Genomic DNA, 22,600 nt, shown 5'->3' on the forward strand with positions numbered 1-22,600 from the left:
TGAAAAAATGCATATTTGTATGCTCTTTGTATGTCATTTTGCTATGCTATTACAGTAGCTATATCTACAGTATATCCGTAGTATGTGTGCGAATGAGTGTGTGTATAATTATAGGAATGTGTGTTTGAGACATGCGTAGAGAGACAGGAAGGAGGAGCGTTTTCCTGAAGATAATAAAGTATCATGTAGAAATACAAGACACGCACACACACACAAACATCTGGGAATGACATAACTAACTATGTCCATTTCCTGTCCTCGTTTTTTGTGGAACTAAGCTCAAAATCGAAACCCCATTAAATGCATTAAATCCCTCTCAATCTGTCTCTCGCTGTGTCTGTTTGAGTGTGCATTGCATAAGCATGTGAGCATCAGTGTAACAAAGGGAACCCTTATGGCTTTGTCACCGAGTCTCTGTTTACATCAAATAAAGTTTATGAATTTACACAAAAATATGCTTTGGGGAGAAATGCGGCAGTGTTGTTGCTTTTTTTTTTTTGCTGTACAGTTCACATCTCAGGTTCACAGACACCCTGAGATGTGAACTGTGAATGTGAATATTCAAATATCTGCCCTTGTATAAGTGGGCACAGGAGCAGATTTCCAAGCAAAGTACAAATGTACAAACAAGTAATCAAAATAAAATTGACCCCCTCCCTGTGGTGAAAAAACAGGAAGACTTTGTGTGTGAACATGCATGAGTAAGCCGTGTTAGAGGTGATGATAGGAGCGCATAAGCAGCAGGCAGAGGGATTCATTACCATGGAAGCAGCAGCATCATGCAGGCGCAGTTTTGATGAAGACGCTCACGGTGCCATCACGTACTGACCACACAAGACAATCAACACCATCACACATATTAAACACCATGTCACCTGTAGCAACAACCCACCTCACATGGGTTCACATTCATTTACTAGTATTACTGGCAGAGGTGAACATCATGAAGAGTCTCATGAAAAGACTGGAGCCTTAATCCAGCACCTAAGACTGTTCGGCCTACCTCTGAAAACCAATAGCATGGCAAGTCTGTCAATATGGAGAAATATACAGATTAATCACTGTTGTGTTTTTATGTTTATTAGCTAGTCGATAACTTTGTCTTTCTTCCATTTGGTGCTTGGCAGACAGCTGCCTGCTGGGACTGGAAATGGGGTTAATGAACCCCAGTGAGACTGGACCAAAACAGTGAGCTGAGTTAGATGGTAAAGTTGCAAAACTGAGGTGATAATTGTTTGTGGATTTATCCATAGGCATTGCTAACGTTGCACTTTTCTCATTTGGTGCACTGTGGGGAAAAAAATGTTTGATTAGTGCAGCTTTGACATTATCTTTTTAATAAAATGCTCACTTCAAATTTTGACTCAGTATCTAATAAGTGTGATATTATTTAATAACCTTACAAAACCGTCACAGTGGTGGATCAAATTTCAATGACGAGCACAGTTTCATAGTAGTGACTTAATGTTGTATTGTTTCCCCAGTGTATGATTGTCCCTTGTTGCACATTAACAACTAGTACAACGACAAAACTCTGGCAGCGGTGGGATTTGAACCCACGCCTCCTGAGAGACTGGAGCCTTAATCCAGCGCCTTAGACCGCTCGGCCACGCTACCTATAATAAACGGGTATTATACGGCTATTTTCACGACTCTGTAACCCTACAATACCGAATGAAGTCATGCTAACTGCAATGACAATACATTAATGCTCCAGAAACAACGCAATTGAACAGCCAAAGAACATCAGGAAAACAAGATCGTTCACATCTATTTTGAAACCTTTTGCCCTGCTAACCCTAACACAAACTCAAGCATAGGATTTGCTGGTACAACAAGATACACATAATTAGAAAGAAAGTTGGCTAAACTACAGATTGAAGGCTGATCAATTGATTTATAAAATAAATAAATATGTAATATGTGTAGGCTATATCAGCACCTGCTATTATGGTATTGGCATGCTATTTAAATAACAATAATAATAAATACATACATTTGCCTATGAAATAAATACATATGTCTATGAAATAAATTAACGAGGAAATAGATATATGAATCAATATCAATATAAATGATTCAATATAGTTAAATAAATAAATAAATACATGTTTTTTTATTTAAATAATGAAAATGTTCAAAGAACTACTTTTAAACTTAAGTATGTGTCGAACTCCAGTGACTAATTTATACCTACATGTATTAATAACTGTATTGCCTCGCTTTTTTTTCGTAGGCATATTTCATTGGCATATTTATTCATTGAATGTTCGATAGAAAAACATTCCATATAATGGGAGCCGGTATGTACTGAAAAAAACTAAAATATTATGAACTACCGTTACTAACTGCCAATATGTTCATGTCGTTGTTCTGGCGGAAGTGTGCTTCCATTTTTAAATAGACCGACGTGAAGCCTCTTGCGTTCATGTGTAGTCTTTGGAAGAACCCTGGATACTTCCGGTTCCGACCTGCGCCATTTTGATGAAACAGCGAGGAGAGAAGCAGTTTGGATCATCGAAATGGATTTTATGGATTTAAATTGAAGATTAACGCGGATACTCAACTTTCGACTCGATGTGATGGAAAATTGCCGTTTAATGAAGAGGAACCTTTGCGTCCTGACCACCTAACTGGTGCATTGGTTAGGTCATTGTTAGCATAGCGCCGTTAACCATTAACGTTAGCTGTTAGCTTCTGATAGGCAAGTGGTGGTTTCATGTTGTGTTGAGTGGCGAGGTAACGTTAGCTAATCTCGAGGTGTAGCATGCTAGCCTTGACATTAGCTAACTAGCTAATTTAGCATTTAAAACGGTATATTACGATTTCAGAATACGTTCTTCAAGGTCTATCGGCGATAACATTTGTGGACTCGTTGCGGAAGATTTCACACGGTTTTGTGGACTTTTTGTTGGAGCGCGGTCGGGTTTGTCTTGACAAATAAGAACTGCACCAACAAGGCAAACATTCACGGACTGATGCCCTGGAAACCCCAGGCCCGCTGTTAGCCACACTAGCAGCCCGGGCCTTCCACCAAAGACTATTCACGAAGGACCTCATTCACACCGCTGTGATAGATTTTCTTTGTGCTGAATGGACTCTCTTGGAGGCACCTTGTTATGTTTAATCGGACTTTAAAGAACTGACGAGGCACACGACGCCGCTCCATGGCGCTCTGGCCTCGCATCTCGTTTATTTTTTGTTGGCAATAACACGGACTCTTTGGCCCCCTACACCCACCTCCTTTTGTCTACAGTGTTTCAGCGAATATAACGAAAGTTTAACATATTAAAGTCACCAGATCTAGCTGTGTTCAGTGTTGACGCTGTTTTATTTTATCATACCAGGCCTGTGGTTTTTTTTTTTCTTCCTTGTGCTTGATTGACTTAAGTGCTTAGACCTGTTAAAATGTCGTGTGTTCACTATAAGTTCTCTTCCAAACTGGACTACAACACTGTCACTTTCGATGGGCTGCATATCACTCTCAACGAGCTTAAGAAGCAGATTATGGGCCGGGAGCGCCTCAAGGCCACAGACTGCGACCTGCAGATCACCAATGCGCAGACGCGAGAAGGTACGTGATCAACTGACAAGAACATGTCGTCCATTATTGTAGGGAGTAATAGTTGGATAGCAAGTGGACATTTTCCTCTGTCTCAACATTAGGACAGAGGTAAAATGTCATAACATATGTTTAGGCTACATATTGTGATACACCACTTCAGGACTGAAATTAAGGACTATTTTCATTGTTTATGAATCTGACACATGTTTTCTCGATTAATCAGTAGACAGAAGAGCAGAAAATAGTAACATATATGATAAATATTTCCTTTAAAATTACTTAAAAGGATAAATTCAAATTGCTGTCAGTCCGTTGTTTTAACTCTATACCACTTGTCTATATTAACATTTTCCTGAGTCAGGTTTTTTAAATGCCAAGCTACTAATGATTATGATTCATAAAAATATATACGAAAAAGGATTTTTATTCATATGAGCTTTTGGTTATTGTTATATATTTTTTCACAGCTTAAATTGAAATTGCGAGACTATCCAAGCCATAGTAAACTCCTCCAACACCATCTTTTTGTGCTCTTATTTGATACAAAACAATGTTGCATCTAATCTAATGTATTAAGACACGACTGATTAGGTTTATACACCATATTCTTTGTCTGGCCCAACGCTACTTTGCTACATATTCTACTGAACAATGTTTTGTGTCTGAACTATAATTTGTGTCTCGTGTTTTGTAGAATACACAGATGATGAAGTCCACATCCCGAAACACTCGTCCGTGATCGTCCGCCGCACTCCGCTTGGTGGAGTGAAACCTGCTGGCAGGACGTTCATTGTGTAAGTATACCTAAAATACTAAGTTATTACTAGGATCACCACTGAGCAGTGCCGTTGCTAAAAACAACAAATCAAGTAGACTGTTGTTTACGCTGCCTGATCTGGTGTGAATGTGGCCAGCTTTACCCTGGATGTGGTTTTAATGTTTGCCCTTGAGTTTTGTCACCAGCTGATGGTTTCTTTCTGCTCTTCTTGTTTCCGCAGAGATCGTTCTGACACAGCTGTGGTGGGATCTTCTAGACCCGTATGTAAAACAAACCCAAAATCAACCCTCTCTCCTCCTCCTCTCTCCCTCTCCCCCTCTTTCTGGCTTTAGTCACCTTTCTTGAGAACATTCTGTCAGTACTGATCGAGTTGTGTGTATCCTCTGTTCACTGTGTGTTGGCTACATTTGTGTTGAGATCTTAACCTCTGTGTTATTTGATGTCTATTTGGGAGGGTTTCCTGGCGTCACCACAGTTAAACAATAGTTTGTTGTTTCTCTCTAAAAACACTGGGTTTCTGTTTTGAAACGAGCAGATTAAAGTTTAAAATTGCTGAACGAGACGAGGTTAAGATGAGAAACAACAACCTTTTATTTTTTTTAATGAACTTGTTGAACTGTTGCCACTTTATAATGGATTGAGATATCACGTAATTTGTTAATGATTGTGTTTCATAATGAAATGGTATTGTTGCCTGTCTCAGGCCAGGAAAATGTATTTTAAAGGGGTTTGTAAAAGAAAAAATATGGTATTTTTGTAATGATAATCCATTGTCATTTTATTTTCTGTGAAAATATTCAATTTCTATGTGGTTTAAGAACCCAATGAAGTAAAGTGTGGCTGGGATTGATTGTAATTAACTTTGATTACAATTCCAAGACTAAAGTTGTGTGAGTGGGAGAGACTCACCAGTGTTTTTTTATTTTTGAAAGCTCACCCTGCTAATCTTTAATATACTTAAACTTGTTGTTCAGTAATATTTGCCAATGTCGATTCTTTTTTGTCCTGTACAATATCACCATGAAGATGTTCTATTCTGCATTGAGTATGGACTGCACACAACCTTTAAACCCCAGAGGCTCACAGATTTCATCCTGCTGAGTTCAAAGCTTTGAATTAATTCAGATTCCTACGTGTCTGTTTTACAAAAAAAGCAGCTACTAGCTCTAAGTGTATTTTTACTACTGTGGTTTGGGGCATCGGTTAAGAAGCTCGTTTTGATACGTGAGATGCTGTCCGTTGGCCACTGACTTCTATTGCTGTGACATGATCACAAAGTGCTTTGACAGATTCTCAGTAAAGTAAATATCTTCCCTCCATGGCTGCTGCGGTGAGAAGTATACTGGTGTAGTGTGTCCTGTGAGCTGTAAGCTGCAGAACCTGTCAATAAAGTTGTTCAGTGGTTCACTGTCAGAACCACTTGCACCAGATCCCTGTGTGTTCCCTCCACAGCCTTCTGCAATACCAGGTCTTTCCTCCGAGCCCTGCAATATCACGATGGACAACCCACCCTGCCCGCTTGTTTATTTACCTCCAAGAACATTTCCCCAAGAAATAGGCAGAGCAGCCATTTTGTTTGTCGCTGTAAAGTATGACTTTTCTTTCTGTTCGTGCTTGAGACTTAATTCTCACGGTTCGTTGGCTCCTGACCTGCGTTAGAAACATCACTCGACCTGCTTTCTCCCTTCACTCCAGAGGTGTAGGGGCGCTTTTTAGGGAACACTTTGAAGGAACACTTGACAGCTCTTAGTCGTTTCTTCATCAGGCACTTTATTTAAAGAAACATTTCTACATTTGTGTCTTGTCAGCTCTAAGTATTTGACGCTTTTACAGTGTTTGTATTTCTTATTGAACAAGCTTGACACGGCTCCCTGCAAGCTCATTAGTTTACAGCTTCTAACATCTTTGACGACCTCTTTTGACAAGTCGGTGCTAAAACTTAAATCACTGTGGCCTGGTGAAGTGAAACCGCATGCTAAAATTACATGTCAAGTATTTCTTTGAGGAAGTCAGCCTCTCCCTACGTAGCGGAAGCTTTAGGGTCTCTACAGACAGATGTGCTAGTAGTGTACTTCTTGAATTTGCTGATTGTGCCCAAATAGGGAGTGTTTTTTAAAGTGTTTAAGCAGATGCTCTTGGACATGATCATAGTTATAACTTAAGGACTTAGAACATACGCTGGTCTAGACTTGTTTATAAGAGTAGTGGGAGGACAAGTTTAACTTGTTAAATGTGAATTATTTTTTTTTGTGCAGTTCAGCTGTGTTGAAGTTCTCCAGGGTTCCCATACATGATCATAAATAGTTTTTAGGATACGTTTGCGACAGTAAATCTTTTTGAAACTTGCAACTAAATTCACAAAAGTTGCATTCTCTATAGGAGCTATAATGCTTGAATATCACCTGGTCAGAGATAGACATATTTTAGTAAGGATACAGAAGAAAAAAGAAAAAATAATCTTAACTGATGACATTCCTGTGATTGGGGAAATCCTATTTTATTCTTTAAATAATGTAGATTTCTTCAATATAAACAGCTCTGAATAGATACAACCATAGGTGAGGCTTTCACAACATTATGTTTTTAGATATGACTCAACTGTCTGTAGGGGATGAGCCTAATAAACCATGTCTTGATTTACGTGCCTGCATTATTTCATGCACTCGGTCCTCAACAAAGACTTTAATCTTGACTTGGATGGAGACTGGACACCGATGTGGTGGGGGACTATCGGGGCTCTTATCTTCCACTGTATGTCTATTAGATATTATGTTAAAACCGTTAATATCTCCACTCTGATTCTCCTACAGACCGACTCTTCTCCGTCTATGTCACTCGCCCAACTCGCCAAGGTACTGTTTCTGTCCATGCGGGCTGTACTTCCAGAACAAAACTGCTCAAGTTGAATAGATGTTTCCTTTCATCCTGTTGGGGTTTGACATCCTCCTTTTATCTCCCTCTCTCCATTATGTGTTTTAGACTGCTAACCTGGTTGACGCTAATGCATCAGAGGAGGACAAGATTAAAGCCATGATATCTCAGTCCAATCATGAATATGACCCAATGCAGTTAGTACACACACACACACACACACACACACACACACACACACACACTCTCTGTGTTCTTCTTCTTTTTGTTCCGTGTTTACGCTCATGAAGCAGTATACTAAACAATGTCTTTCTCTAGCTGTATATAGTTTTAAGAAATGTATTGAACTTTGTCTCTCTAGTTACTCCAAGAAGGCAATTGGACCTCCACCTGCTCACTATACCTGCTTTCGTTGTGGGAAGGCTGGTCACTACATTCGGCAATGCCCCTTGCTAATGGTAATTATCATCTATCATTTGATCTTCTAAGTCTGTAATGGTTATTTGTACTACATTGCAGTGTTTTTGGATGTTTTATTTACATTTTTCTTTTTGACTCTTCAGGTCCAGGATAAGAGTGTGGAGAGTCCAAAGCCAGTGAGGATTAGTAAGGGCATTCCTCAGAGCTTCATGGTGAAGGCAGAGCCGGGCACCAAAGGAGCCATGTTAACCAGCACTGGAGAATATGCTATACCTGCTATAGATGCGTACGTTTCATCCAATGTTAAATATATTCTCTTATGGCACATTAAGTTTTGCCACATTTGTCTTTGTCATAATCCATCTGTTGTGACCACAGTCACAGGTTAACTGCTGTTGCCTTCTTTTTTGCTGGTAATAGTCCTCGAAACTAAAAAGGAATCCAAATCTCTGTTAATACAGGGAGGCATACGCACAAGGAAAGAAGGAGCGCCCTCCGTTTGTTCCACATGACCAGTCATCATCTGAGGACGACACAGACCCAATCCCAGACGAACTCTTGTGTCCCATTTGCAACGACCTGATGACGGATGCCGTCGTTATACCCTGCTGTGGAAACAGTTACTGCGATGAGTGTGAGTTCTTACTCGTGATAAAAATCTTGATTTGCACAGGACTTTAAAAAAAAAAGTAATATGAACTAATAAAAGTAGTGAGTCAAACATCTCAAATATACTACTGGATGTTTTGTTCCCGTTACACATGTTTTAATGTGTTTATTTTGCGTAGATGTTTATGGAATATTTTCTGGGAAAATGGCAGAAATATCTATTTAATCAGCGGTGGCCCCTCTGGAGAACTGCCGCCCCACGGCATGCCTCATTTTGAGTAGTCGTTGAAACTTCATTTTTATGTTCCACAGTGTAATGGACTGATCTCACACTCAATCTCTGAAAGTCTAAATTCATTCTTAGAAAAAGTAGAAAATGATTCCCTTAAATATATGGTGACTAGGCAGGTTGAGGGGAAGTTATTTTCATAAACATGCACATAATCAGGAGTCTAAAGGCTCGAGTTGTTTGTCAAATTGTCTTTCGTCTAATCAAGGGCTGTTTGTTTTCAGGTATTAGGACTGCCTTGTTGGACTCAGAGGAGCACACGTGCTTCACATGCAAACAGTCCGACGTTTCACCTGATAATCTCATCGCCAACAAGTTTCTCCGACAGGTAACCCCCTTCAAATGCATGCGTTTTGATGTGTGGTGTGTTTTGGTACTTAAACTCAAAGCAAAATTTGAAAAAAGGACAATATCCTTTTTTAAAAAAAACAACAAAAAAACGATTTTCTCTTCATGCAGGCTGTGAACAACTTTAAGAATGAGACGGGATACACCAAACATATTCGCAAGCCAGTGCAAAATGCAGCCCCGCCGCCACCGCGCCCTCAGTTGGTCCGGCCAATGCACTCAAGACAGCAGGACCCACTGCTGGCCCACATCACTCACCCTCCTCCCACAAGCGCCCCCGCCACTGCCCCTCAAGTACAGGTCCCGCCCCCTGCTCCTGCTCCTGCTCCTGCACCCACTCCTGCGCCTGCACCCGCTCCTGAACCCGCGCCCACTTCTGCTCCTACCCCTCCTCATGCTGCTGCTGTTGAAGAACAAGATGGTTCACCAGCCCCTGCACCTGCTGTTGACCACCATTCTCCTATGCGCTCCGCCAGCCATGGGGAACCACCTCCTCCGGGGTAAGTTTAATCTAAGATGCAGTCTAAAGAAGTGGCGTTTGAAATGAAACGCCTTTTTTTTAAATTTCTAAATGTCTGTCTCTTTTATGTTTTAGTGAGGCGAATCCAGAACCTACTGTGACACCGGACTCTTCAGGAACCTCGGTAAGTGGATCACAGATGAGGCCGCCTTGAACATCTGAATCGAGGCGTTTTCAATAGATTTATTCATACCGGAGTACAATCACTTCCCACTTCATTCCCCCGCCACTCGGCTTTCACATCAGTGATGTTGTTCCGTAGCCTTTTACATTTGAGTCATCATGTTGGTGACGTTTGTTTATGTTGTTGCTTTGCCTACTGCTGTTTATGTTTTGGAGATGAGAACAAACGTCCCGCCTGCCTTCCTGCTTTATCACCCATGGCCCTGCACTTCAGATGATGAGATTGGCACATGATTTGCGTCATTGCAGATTGGCGCTGTATAAAAAAACCTGCCTTTTCGAAACTACTTGCGACTGCTGCTCACATTAAATAGCAGTCCACTTGAACCAACATGTACCACTTCAGTCTCACTGACTGTTATCAGCGTTTACAAGAGATTCAATGTGACTGCGCATATTACTTATCGTATCTTTAGTCAAATTATGACATGTTTTATTAATTTTTTTTTTATTTTTTTTTACAAGGAATTTCAGGGCTGGTGACTATTACTGATTAGATTAAACTAAGAAACAACAACAACAAGAGGAAAAAATCCAACATATATTTGATTGATATGTTTGTTTTTCTATGACCACACCAATATTAAGAGACCCTAACCCTAAAATAAAGAAGACACTTGTTTATTGTAAACTTTTTTTTTTTTTTTTTTTATAAATATGTAGAGTAATGAATACCACACCATATATCCTTGTTGACAAGCATGTATAGGTGTATTGATCAGAATTGGGAGCCAATGCATGATGGCTATTTTACCAAAAAGGTAAACACCATTTCCCCTCGGCTGTTGCATTTGTGGAAAAGAGGTATAATTGATTTGTGCCAAGTTGAACTGAGAACCTGCAGATTTCTGACCAGCCTCAGCACATACTTATGTGTCCGTGAACACAAGAAACTTAATTTGTCTTGGAGGTAACTACATTATTCTCACTGTGATTTCTCTCACAGAACTACCATTTAAATATACTTGGCCCCCCACCACCTATAAGGCCGCCTCATCCACCAGGTAAGAGCTTTAATTTAAATCATTTAAGGAGATTAAGTGAGCCCCAGGGAACAACATTCATTAACTAGCAAGCGCTCTGCTCTTTATTAGGTCACCAGTCACGACCGCAGCACTCTCACCGAGGAGGAGGAGGAGGAGGAGGAGGAGGAGGAGGAGGAGGAGGAGGCCGACCCTGGGAGAGGTAAGACCTGTCTGTGGGACTATCTGATCAATTCAAAGTTTGTCTTGTAATATGTCCGTCTCACAATGGCTCATGTCCCCCCCTTTTGTACCAGGTTTTACAGAGGAAGAGGAGACCACCCCCCCACCCACCTCCAGGCACCTCCACCTCCTGCACCCGTCCCTCCAGTGTACCCAGCTCCGTCCATGTACCCGCCCCCACCCCAGTCCTATCCCCCTCCGTACAACTCTGGCCCGGGCCTTCTCCCTCCCGTCATGGGTTACCAAACCCAGCCTGTTTATGCTCCCGGACCACCGGGGCTCAACCCACCCTGGGTTCCCCCTGGTACCCAGCCCCCTCTTATGCCTATGCCCCCCCTCGGTCAGCCCCCCCTTTCTAAGGAAGATTTCTACAGACAGCGACACCACCGACAAGACACGTGAGTTGTTCCCTTTTCATTTTGGTTCTTACAACAGCTACGAATTTCTAATGGGAAATAAACCCATAAATACTATTAACATCAGTGACATAAGAAGTATTGAGGTTTCACACTGGAGTAGTTTTTAGTAGTTTCAGCGTTTTTGTCTTTCTATCCTCAGAGTTACATCCAAACTGGATGAATTTACTAAAGACTTCCACAAAGAGCTTATGAAGTACAGAAATGCACCAAAGAGACGAAGACCATCATATTCAAGGTAACTTCATTAAGACAGCCTATTGAAATTGTTTTTAGTTTTTACATTCTTTTCACATACACAATCCTTTAAAGCCATTTCTTCCAATTTGCATAATCCAATCTTTCCCTCTGGTCTTCTGAACCATTTCCTTTTCTAGATCCCGGTCATACAGTCGCTCTCCATTCAGCCGCTCTCCTTACTCTCGCTCTAGATCCAGATCCAGATCAAGATCCAGGTCTTACTCTTATTCTCCCAGTCGATCCCGTTCACGGTCCCATGGCCGGTCTTATCCCCGCTCCCCTTATACTAGACGCAATGGGCGCAGTTATGGACGATCGCGGTCAAGGTCCCGTTCCCGTTCAAGGTCTTATGGGTATCGTCGCTCTGGCTCACCGCGGTCTCCTCCCCCCTACCGGCCGGGAGGCTGGGAGGGAGCAGAAGGAGCAGGACCTTATAGGTCCAGGTCACGGTCTCCCCCTGGCCCCGGTGGCTTCCGGCCCCGCAGCCCTGGTGGACGAAAGCCGCCTCCTCGGGAGCTTCCACCGTATGAACTGAAGGGTCCTAGTCCTGGAGGCAATGAGCGCTGGGAAAGAGAACGGTATCGGCAGTGGGAGAAGGAGTATGCAGACTGGTACAACCAGTACTACAAAGACTACGACAACCAACATCCCTCAATGCATCACAGAGGCCGTGGTAGCAGAGACAGAGAGAGGGACAGAATGTCCCCATTATCTAGAAATTACTCCCCCCAGGGGAGAGGAAGAAGAGGAAGAGAAGAGAGAGGTGCTCCCCCTAACCATCCTCCATCCTCTTCCTCATCGGCGACTAAGTCCAGCGCTAAACTCCTAAAGACAAAGAAAGTCAAAAAGAAGAGGACTGGGGATGAATCGGAGGCGTCACATCAGTCAGTGGACAGAGGTGATGCGACTCCTGTCAGAGACGAACCAATGGACGAAATGCCTTCGCTCGTTAAAACGCCTCCCATGTCCTCAAAGGCTTCAATTGGAGCCACAACCTCTAAAGCTCCAGCTTCTAAAAGCACCGCTGCACCTGTTAAACCCTCAACCAAGTCAACGTCAAAGACCCAGTCTGATAGGACCAAGAAAGACCGGGGCCAAAAGGTAAAGGCTAAAGTTAAGACGGAGAGCGTGAAGGTGAAGAGTGATAAAGTGAAGAAAAGGCCCGGAGAAGGTGTGGTCACCAAAAAAGACTCCTCATCCTCCTCCTCCTCTGGCACAAAACCGTTAAAGCCCGTTAAAACCAAACCAGAAGACGTCCCCAACTCTACCTCTAAAAAGGAAAAGGGTAAAAGCTCTGCAGTGAGGCCCGCCCTGCTAAAGACCCCCCCAATGTCCTGCCAGAGCTTGGCTCTACATCATCCCTCTCTTCATGACGGCCCACGGCCCGGCCACGACATGCGGGGGAGAAGAGATCTTCCACAGAGCGGTGGTCTCCTTCCCACCCCCCATCAACACGGACTCCCACTCCTCCACAGACCTCCCTCCCCGGACAGTCGCAGGAGGATGGGAGAGGAGGGCCGCTCTTTGCTTGGACCCCCTCCTGGAAAGCTGAGGAGAATAGACGGGCTCGGAGGTGATGTCCTCTCCCACTCTCACATGTCTCATCAGCCCCCGCTCCACAGACTCCCACCCCCCTCAGACAGGCCCGGTCTTCTTCCCATACCGGGGAGCCGTGATATGGGCCGGGGAGACGCGGATCGAGGATCCATCAGACCTCTAATGGACCTTCAGGTGGGTCCTCGGAAACACTGGGATGTAGTGATTTGTGGGTTTACAGACGGTGCTTACAGATGTGTTTGTCAACTCAATTAATTGTGTTGGTGATTCTGCATTTCTAAAAATCAGATTCACTAAGTTGATTTCTTGTATTTACAAATTGCTGCAACTAATGATTATTCTCATTAGAGCTGAAACAATTAGTCAGTTGTTAAACTAGTCAATCAACAGAACAGTTAAATGCCAAAAAATGATGCTGGTTTTAATATTTACTGGTGTTCTCTGGTGTAAATGGGATGTGTTTGCGTTTTAGGCTTTTGTTTAGACAAAAAAAACATTGAATGTTAATTCTGACTTTAGTTGGAGATGAGCATTTTATATACGCATCTGTGAATTTATAGGCCAGTTGGAAATAATTAGTTGCAACCTTAATTCATATTTGTGTATTTATTTTTCTGATTAATTGAATAATGGTGTATAAAATGGAATTAGTAATTAAAAATGTCCTTAAGTGCAAGGTGACATCCAAAACATTTTTTGGAGTTATACACTAGAGAAAAAAATAAATAAAAATTGCTGTTGATTAATCATAAAATTATAATTTCAGAATGTATCATCTCATGAAAGCGCTGAGTCGTTCTGAATGAACCGCTTGTGACACTTTCTATGTGCTTTTGTCCATATTCAGGTGAAGCCGCTGACCCAGAGGAGGATCAAGTTGAACAGAGACCTGGGGAGGAAGGGCAGCACCGAGTCAGCAGCCACAGACAGGACACCCTCTGGTTCTGAGAAGACCACCTCAGACCGATCAGCGGCTGCTAACCTCCCTGAAGGAGACCGGTCCAGCGGTACGGCAGAAGGTGCCGTTAGAAAGGAGCGGTCAGCATCTGGGGAGAGGGGAGCCGGCAGAGAGAGACCAGGAAGTGCCGGAGACAGACTGCAGGGTTCAGACAGAGAGCCGAGCAGAAGCTCCGGACTGGACAGAGAGCGGGACAGAGCTTCAGGATCAGACAGAGGCACGACGTCCGACAGAGAGAGGGACAAGGTCTCCAGCTCACAGAAAATAGCCGTAACAGTGGAGAGAGACCTCGAAGGAGAGAGGTTGGTGAGGACGGAGCGAAAGACCTCCAGTGCAGGAGGGAGGTCTGTCTCTCTGGATAAAATGACCATCGCAGAGAAGTCATCCGGCTCCAGGAGCTCCACAGACCCTCAGGAGAAGCCAAGCACATCGTCGAAGGAGAGAGGCGAAGGGTCGGAACGCTCTTCTAAATCTGACAGGTGTGTTACATTTGTTTTCCCTGCCGTTTGTCAAACCACCATCCGCCTCCATGATTGATATAGTGGTTCTGTGAACGCAGTTGTTAATTATATCTCACGTGTAATTATATCTTACTCTTATTTCCCAGGAGTGTGTCCAAGGACAGAGCGGAGAGGAGTGCCCCCTCAGGAGAGAAACCAGCTGCTGCTCACAGAGACGGTAATTTGAATCTCCGTTTGCGTGTGAAGAGATGATAACTTTGATTTAGTCTTGTGCCATCTTAATTAAGCATTGATTAAACCAGTTTCCTTTCCTCCCCCTTCTCTTCCAGCAGTGAAAGATGGTGAGGAGCCTGTTGTGAAGAGCAAACCCAGGATCAGCCGAAAGACCCCGACGAGCCACACTGTGAGCTCCACTAGGTGAGTCTGTTGTGCCTGTTTTACTTAGTCAACTTGATTTACATTTTATACATATTTCATACATTTTGTGTAATTTCTTTGTTCAAGTTAATTGACGCGCTTTGATCAGGCTGTCGTTTAGGGTTCTCCGATCGATTGGCCACTGATGGTTATGGGCCGATATTTGTTCTAAATAGTTTGATCGGTGGTCTCTATAAAGGCTGTTCAGACGATGCACGGTTCTGAATTGAAACATCTTCAGTACTCAATTGCCTGCTTTCTCACCTGCTCCTTAATTTGCTCTGAGAACGAGACACACACACACACACACACACACACACACACACACACACACACACACACACACACACACACACACACACACACACACGACACAGCTAGAAACACTCACTCACTCACTGAACAGCCAAATTGGTTAACACGGTTGCCGAAATGAAGCTTTGGCGCCTGTATTAAATTAACCTACAGAAGGACGTGTAACAGGTCCAACATATTCTGCGCCGTTAAATGATTAACCGTTGATGTCCCGACCTGGTGTCTTTCTTGTGATGCTGTATTCACACTAAATGCAAAGCAAATTTTCACATCGCGTTACTTTTTTATTTTTTCATTAAATTTGCATCACTCGTGCGAGATGCGTCGTAGAAGAGGCTGACCTCCATGTAGACAACGTTTCATCAGTCGTGGCTGAAATAACCACTGCTGCTTTGTAGGTGTTGTGGAAGTCCCAGATATTCTGGGAAACTAAATGCTGTCGTGTCTGGGTTCAACACATCATCCGGAGGCGTTGAATTTCTTTGTATCGTGTTGACTGTATCAAGCAAGCCACACGTCGGCTGGTTTACTACAGCTGTATGAACCCAAAAACAATTTGATTTAATTGCAATAAACGGATAAAAAAAGATGCCGAAGTAACTACGTAATTATGCAGATTTGTAAAAAGTCTGAATTCATGCTTTAAGTTTAGCCGCAAGAAAATGTCTACTTGTTTCTTTGCAATGACTTTGTATGTAAACGTGTAGAAGCGTCGATAAATGGAAACAATAGAGCTGAAGCAATTAGTCAGTTAATTGACAGAAAATGAATTGGCAACGATAAAAAGTTTTTCTGCTGAATAGCTTTGCACTCGCTTAAATTGCTTTTGTCCATATAAGCAATTTCAAGACGTCACCTGAGATTTTAGTCATTTTTCAGTATTCTCTATTTTGACATTTTATAGACCAAACCATTAATCAAATTGATCTGCCAATTATTTTATAATGAAAAAAAATCATTACTTGTAGCCCTAGAAAGTGTTTTTGTAACCCAGCCTGAGCCTTACTGGTTAAAGGATTGACTTTACAGAACCAAGTCATGTTCCTCGATCGCCTTAAAGGGGAACTCCACCAATTTTACACATCAAATATGTGTCAAAAAGTAGCGTAAAGCCTTTTGTGTCTCCAGAGGGACACAAAAGGCTCATCACAAAATACATCACCTCAAGCGTCAGCGTGAAACTTGAGCCTCCGTCAGTTGGGGATCAAGTCTTACCAGACCCCTGTAGGCTCGAGGCTACGTTAGCCTGCTACTAGCACAAAACATAGCGGCGCAGTTGCTTTGTCAGTAAAGTAGGCGGCAGGTTTTCACAAGGAAGAAGAATGCGCGGCGTTCTGCTGCTTCAGTACTGAATTCTTTCTGTCCATCCTGAGTCCGACACCGTTGTAGGAGTGAACCGCTTCATCGTTTGCATTACTCTTGTTAACATGCCTTTCCTTCCGCACTAGGTCATCTCAAGAATCAAAGCGAGACTCGGACAAAGATCAGAAGAGCGTATCCTCCAAGCCTGCAGAGCAGCTCCCATCGAGCCCCGTGAACAGCCGGTGCCGCAGCCCGAGCGTCAGCCCAGAACCCACACCGGCCAGCGAGGAGCCGCTCATTCAGCCTCCTCCTCGCTCCAAGTGGGAAAGAGAGGACGACGAAGAAGGCCAGGAAAACGGACCTAGTGCACCCAAGGAGCCCTCACCGGTGCCACAAAGGGGCCGAGCCAGAGAAGGGCAGACTGAAGCACCGAAACCTGTTAGGGGTGAAGGCCGGGATGCCACAAGGGAGGAGAGGCGAGGGGCAGGGAGAGAAGAGAGGAAAGGGAGAGCATCGAGGGAAGAGGGTAAAGGTGGCAGGACGACACAGACAAATTCCGACAAACCAACCAAACAAAAACTTGTTAGGGAGGAGGGGAGAGGAGGAGGGAGAGAGGAAGGGAGAGCTGCAGCAAGAGAGGAGGGGAGAGGTGGAGGAAGAGATGAGGGACGAGGAGTGACCGGGAAGGAAGAGAGAGCTGCAGAAGGCAGAGGTGGAGGACGAGAGGAGAGTCGTGGCTTAGAGCCCAGGAGACAGCGATTGTGTTCTGACCTGGGCCGCGAGACGGACGAGGCGGCCTTTGTCCCCGACTACAGCGAAGGAGAAGGCTCGGAGACGGAGAGAGGAAGGAGTGGCAGCGGCAGTCTGTCCGGTAGCCAACCCTCCAGCCCCACCCAGAGCAACCACAGCGGCTCGGCAGCCACCACCGCGGCGGACAAGAAGAAGAAGAAACATAAGAAACATAAAAAACACAAGAAGCACAAGAAGCACAGCGCCCAGGGCAAGGAAGGAGAACAAAAGGAGCACAAGCACAAACACAAGAAGAAGAAACACAAAAAGAGCAAAGACAAAGATGTGGAAGAAGAGGGGGAGAAGATGGAGAAAGCGGAGGAAGGGGCTCCACACTAACGGGGGGGCTAGCCTTTTGTTAATAAGGAGATAACGATGTGTTCTAGACATATCGGCTAACACTGGCATGCTGCTCCATGTGCCACTCTGAGGGATGAAACGAGTCTTTGACTGTCCACGACGCTGGACGGCTGTCTGGCTGTTGTTCACTTAATGTACTCACGGTACTTTGTTGTGCCTGGATTTCAGCAGTACGACCGCTGCTGAGGTCTCTTTAATGTTCAATGTGAGCCTTTTCTTTGAGACTTCGGGTCAGAGAAACCTTGGAATTGATGCTGCGCGGCACTATTGTGATCCACCTAGAGCCGGGCAGAAAGGACTTGATGATGATGATAACGGATCCACAGCAGTGAATCTAAATGATATGAATAACAAACACTGTACTCAGGGATGTGATTGCTTCTTTGTAGAGGAGGAATTGCTGTTTCTCTGTCTCTGATTAATTTGTAAATAGAGATGAGCTGTTGCTTCACATAATCATTTTCCCTCAGTTTGTTTTGCTCACATCCCTGTGTGCTGTTCAAGGCTTAAATGCAGAATAACCTTCATTGCTCTGAGGGTTGTTGTAAGCTCTTTTTTTTTTTTTTTTTGTAAGGACTGTACTTGTGGTTTTTGCATGTTTTAGTACATTGAGTACAAATCGGGAATACTTTCCATTACTGCAAACCATCTTCAACGTTAATGATCTCATCTTTAGGCAGCCACTGGTTTCAATCATGCCAGGAGTTGTTTTTTTTTGTGGGGGATTATAAATTAACTTAAATTTGAAATAAAGGCAACAAATTGTTCTTGGATAGGTTAGCAAGTTGATTTTCTTCCCAAACTTACATCTCTGGAAATGGTTAGCATTCAAGTATTTTTGATCGATGTGCTAAAACCGACACGATCACCAGTGCGGCCCTTTTAAGTTAAATCTTTATGTACCCATGCTACACTGGATGGTTTAAATCTAGGATGTGTTGATTAATGTCAAATCAGTCGGCATGTTTTTGTTCCAAAGGTGCAGTAGGTGTCTCATCACGGTGTGTGTGTGTGTGTGTGTGTGTGTGTGTGTGTGTGTGTGTGTGTGTGTGTGTGTGTGTGTGTGTGTGTGTGTGTGTGTGTGTGTGTGTGTGTGTGTGTGTGTGTGTGTGTGTGTGTGTGTGTGTGTGTGTGAGAGAGAGAAAAATATGGGACAGATTGGAGAACTTGTGTTCTCACAAATGAGTTGTTCGTTTTTTTTTTTGTTTTTTTTAATTAAAATGTTTTGACCTCATGAAAATATCTGAGTTGTACTTTATCAGTGATTGAACGAGTTGTGTAATGACACACAAGTGAAGGTTAATGGCACTGTGTTGTAGCATGGACTATTATACATTTAAAGAGACACTGCACATTTAAACATATGACTACTGGGATGAAACAGGAAAAGCTACAGTGGGAATATTCACATTTCTTATCAAATATATAAAAAGTAACGGGTTGGAAATCTCTCAACACGCCGTCTACTGTTTTCAAGACCAATGCTGAAATGGAGATGATCTACACTACACTACCAATGAGAGCCTCTCTTAGCCCATCATGCACTTTCATTTTTTTTAGCATATTTCAAAATGATGCAGTTGGTAGATTTAGGCTCAGACCTGCGAGTGAAGTTAAACTAAGTATTTCAGGTGTTGGTAGAATGTACCTACCTTCTATCCATACAGACATGGATAGAAGCTGCCAGTGATTAAAGAAGGCCTATAAAGTTATTAGCTACAGTAAAATGATCACTGTTGACATTATTTTGTGATAACACTTTAATGTTGCACAAAAAAATAATGGTAAACTAAGTGTTAAAAGAAAAAACACCTACAGAAATGATGATAAAACCTTATTTACAACAATCCAACAGAATAATGTGATTATTCTCACTGAAATACAGAATTTAGCAAGCAGTTTAATGATGCATTAATGAGTAAGGCTGTTATAAATAAACTATTACATTTTTACAGTAAGGTTACAATAGTATTACCAGGGAGAATATGTAGATATGTTGGCGACAGAGATTACATTCTTGATGTCGGTATAAGTTAAGAGTGAACTCAATGATTTTTAAGTCTGAAGACATTTGGCTGCTCTTTGTGATTTCACACCTTGTGTACATTTCACTCTTTCTGGATTTGAAAAAAACGAGAATCCTCATGCTACTAGTTGAGGCGTGAATTTAATTAGTTGGGCTGCCAGTTGTGTGTAGATCATAAATTATTTTCCTCCATTCCAGTGCAAGTCTTTGTTCCTGTGTGCTCCCACCATCGAAGAATGTGTAAACACAGGTACTCTAATTAAAAAGTACTATATCTGTACATACTAACTATCTGTACATACTATCTAACATAGTTTGCTAACACTTTACCACATCTATAGTGTGTTAGGGGGGCATTCAAAGTTAATTATAATGCTTTCTGATGCACTGTAATATTATAGATGAGACTTATAATGTCTTTAATAGTTATAAACTAGAGGTTGACTGATAATACATTATCACTACGTATACTCTCATATACTCACCACAACAACCAACTGTACATAAGGATTCATACTTTGCAGTATTAGTCCATCCAGTGTCATACATTGTGTGTGCTAAGTAAAGTGAAATGTAGTCATGAAGCATTATAAATGCATTATAATTCACTATGAATGACCTCATGATGCGCTATAGATGTGCTCTTCATGGAAAGTTTTACCAACAGTAGCAACATGGACATAAAGGCTGAACCACATTTTGTTACAAGAAGCCCAAAGTACACGTTGGACAACACATACCACACATATAGGTGGTAAAAGACAGTGATGTACTGCAGCACATGAAGTATCAGATATATTTGGAAGTAACTGGATTATTCAGAGAGGATGAAGTATGTCCTCGAAAGCAGATCCTCAAAACTCATTGGTGAGTTTCAGGGTCTTTGGCAGCTCATTCCTTTACAAACATGAATAATTAAAGCAAGACGTCCCGCGAGGAAACGAGTGCAGTGACACACACTGAACACTGTGTGGAGCTGTAACTCCTGCAACTTTTACCGTGGGAGGGAAACGGATTAGCAATAAAAGATCTTCTCTCATATGCCTCAGCTCCAAAACACAACCCCACATGTCACCACCTCGCCCTCTCCCTCTCCCTCAGCACACAGCAATAAGCTTCATTGTGTTTGTGTGTCTGTCTGTGTGTGTGCATGTTGCAAGCGTATGTGTCTAGTCAGAGACATGGCGTGACTGGTGGATCACAGGAAACGGGCTGAAGGCAGGAGACGGGTTCACAGAAGGGTTGAGGATACAGTGAGAAATGACAGAGCAGCAGATGTATTTCTCCTCTAAACAGCAGCATTCTCAGCTTAGTCCATGCATTGTGTGTGTGTGTGTGTGTGTGTGTGTGTGTGTGTGTGTGTGTGTGTGTGTGTGTGTGTGTGTGTGTGTGTGTGTGTGTGTGTGCTTGCGTGTATATATGTATAAGGCCAGCCTTAATGGACTCAGAGATCAGTGGGACCATTAGAGAAGATTAATATGATGTTTGTTTTAACCCTTGCACCAGATTATCATCACAACACGATTCCTCTCATCTACTATCCTTCAAGGTTCACTCTGCATGTGTGTGCCTGCGTGTCCACACATACATGTGTGTGTGTGTGTGTGTGTGTGTGTGTGTGTGTGTGTGTGTGTGTGTGTGTGTGTGTGCATGTGTGCACCTGTTATCTGCCTGTGAATATGTGTGTGTCTGCTTTACAAGCATGACATCATTTCCTGTCATCAAGGCCAAAGGTTGCTAAGCAACTTCACTTCTGCCGATTGTCAGAAAAGATGCTTCTCCGCTGACTGGCTCACACACCCGAAGTCTCTCTTATCCTGTCATAAATGTAACGTCTGAGGTAGTCGCTGGCTGTGCGTGCATGATCGCCCATGCGTTTTGTGAGGACCACTGTGCATTTATGCTTTGCAAATACTGCGCAGAAAAAGCTGAGGGAGACAGTGAGAGGAGAGTGGGATGTGGAAATTGTATTGTGTGATAGATTTCTATGATTCCCCGAACTGATAAAAAAAAAGGATGCACGGTAAAATCACTCCGGTTGTTTGTCTAAAATACAGCAAAGTATCTGAGCAGCCTGTTATGCTGGTGGAAAAGATACTCGATTGTAACTTATTTTGTACATGAAAGTCTTTTCTGTGATTACTAATGCACTCCCGTTTACATTACACACTGCGGATTACAGCGGAAAAATTTCACATAAGATATTTTCCTCATAAGAACGACAAAATATTAACACAGTGATTTGTGCGCCGTAACAATAAGATGCAACACAACATCTTACAACTGTGTAGATAAACATTCAGGTTAGAGGCAGAGCAGACACATTTACAGTCAACAGAGACAGATAATTACTGTTGTCTCCTGTTCCCCTGCTCAGAAAACTGAAACTTTCAGAAGCTGACATGGACACCGTTGATCATACCGTGTGTGTGTGTGTGTGTATGTGTGTGCATGTGCATGCTCTGTTAACCTCTTCATGTGACATGACACTAGGTTAAGTAGAGTAGTAGGCAGGCTCAGTGTCAATATGTTTCTGCGTGTGTGTGTGTGTGTGTGTGTGTGTGTGTGTGTGTGTGTGTGTGTGTGTGTGTGTGTCTGTGTGTGTGCATGCTCTCTTCATGTGACATGACACTAGGTTAAGTAGAGTAGTAGGCAGGCTCAGTGTCAATATGTTTCTGTGTGTGTGTGTGTATGTGTGTGTGTGTGTGTGTGTGTGTGTACAGTATGTGAGCTTTGTAGCATGATGTGCCCTCAGGTGGTTTTCATGGCAATTTCAATGATTGATCAGGATTATTGATCTGTGATTGAATTTGCGTCAGTGTGTGTATGTGTGTGTGTGTGTGTGTGTGTGTGTAGTTGTTACAATGGAATAAAACACTTCCCCATATATAATGTTATGTGATGGTCACCATGGAAACACACCCAAGGGGTGCCTACCACACGCTGATAATAATGTTTGGCCTAGATACCC

The 22,600-nt window shown here is 42.9% G+C and overlaps 1 protein-coding gene and 1 non-coding gene across 3 annotated transcripts; one reads left to right on the forward strand and one right to left on the reverse strand.

The window, feature by feature from the left end:
• Nucleotides 1-1,535: 1,535 nt before the first annotated feature.
• trnal-aag (transfer RNA leucine (anticodon AAG)) lies at nucleotides 1,536-1,617 on the reverse strand. Its single transcript has one exon. It is a non-coding gene; the product is annotated as a tRNA-Leu (tRNA).
• An 849-nt stretch (nucleotides 1,618-2,466) lies between these two features.
• On the forward strand, nucleotides 2,467-18,960 carry rbbp6 (retinoblastoma binding protein 6). 2 transcript variants are annotated; one of them, XM_068727683.1, is made up of 20 exons: nucleotides 2,467-3,574; nucleotides 4,260-4,359; nucleotides 4,564-4,603; nucleotides 7,154-7,195; nucleotides 7,323-7,411; nucleotides 7,576-7,672; nucleotides 7,778-7,920; nucleotides 8,096-8,268; nucleotides 8,757-8,860; nucleotides 8,992-9,380; nucleotides 9,476-9,524; nucleotides 10,530-10,587; nucleotides 10,678-10,768; nucleotides 10,863-11,186; nucleotides 11,347-11,442; nucleotides 11,582-13,175; nucleotides 13,849-14,438; nucleotides 14,567-14,637; nucleotides 14,753-14,837; nucleotides 16,601-18,960. In XM_068727683.1, the coding sequence occupies exons 1-20, from the start codon at nucleotides 3,409-3,411 to the stop codon at nucleotides 17,580-17,582; spliced, it is 5,283 nt and encodes a 1,760-aa protein (XP_068583784.1). In that variant the 5' UTR covers nucleotides 2,467-3,408; the 3' UTR covers nucleotides 17,583-18,960. The 2 variants fall into 2 exon arrangements, with proteins under 2 accessions (XP_068583784.1, XP_068583783.1); XM_068727682.1 differs by having other exon boundaries at nucleotides 14,750-14,837; nucleotides 16,601-18,959.
• The last annotated feature ends 3,640 nt before the right edge of the window (nucleotides 18,961-22,600 follow it).

Source organism: Cebidichthys violaceus, unplaced genomic scaffold, assembly GCF_023349555.1.
Source record: "Cebidichthys violaceus isolate CVI_PGR_0920_01 unplaced genomic scaffold, fCebVio1.0.p SCAF_4, whole genome shotgun sequence".
Lineage (NCBI taxonomy): Eukaryota > Metazoa > Chordata > Actinopteri > Perciformes > Stichaeidae > Cebidichthys > Cebidichthys violaceus.

Excerpts from the sequence above, each read along its gene's own strand:
- rbbp6 (XM_068727682.1), top strand. The coding sequence starts at position 3,409 with ATGTCGTGTGTTCACTATAAGTTCTCTTCCAAACTGGACTACAACACT. Across the intron at positions 7,196-7,322 it reads CACTCGCCCAACTCGCCAAG|ACTGCTAACCTGGTTGACGC; the intron begins GTACTGTTTCTG and ends TATGTGTTTTAG. Across the intron at positions 9,381-9,475 it reads GGGGAACCACCTCCTCCGGG|TGAGGCGAATCCAGAACCTA; the intron begins GTAAGTTTAATC and ends TTTATGTTTTAG.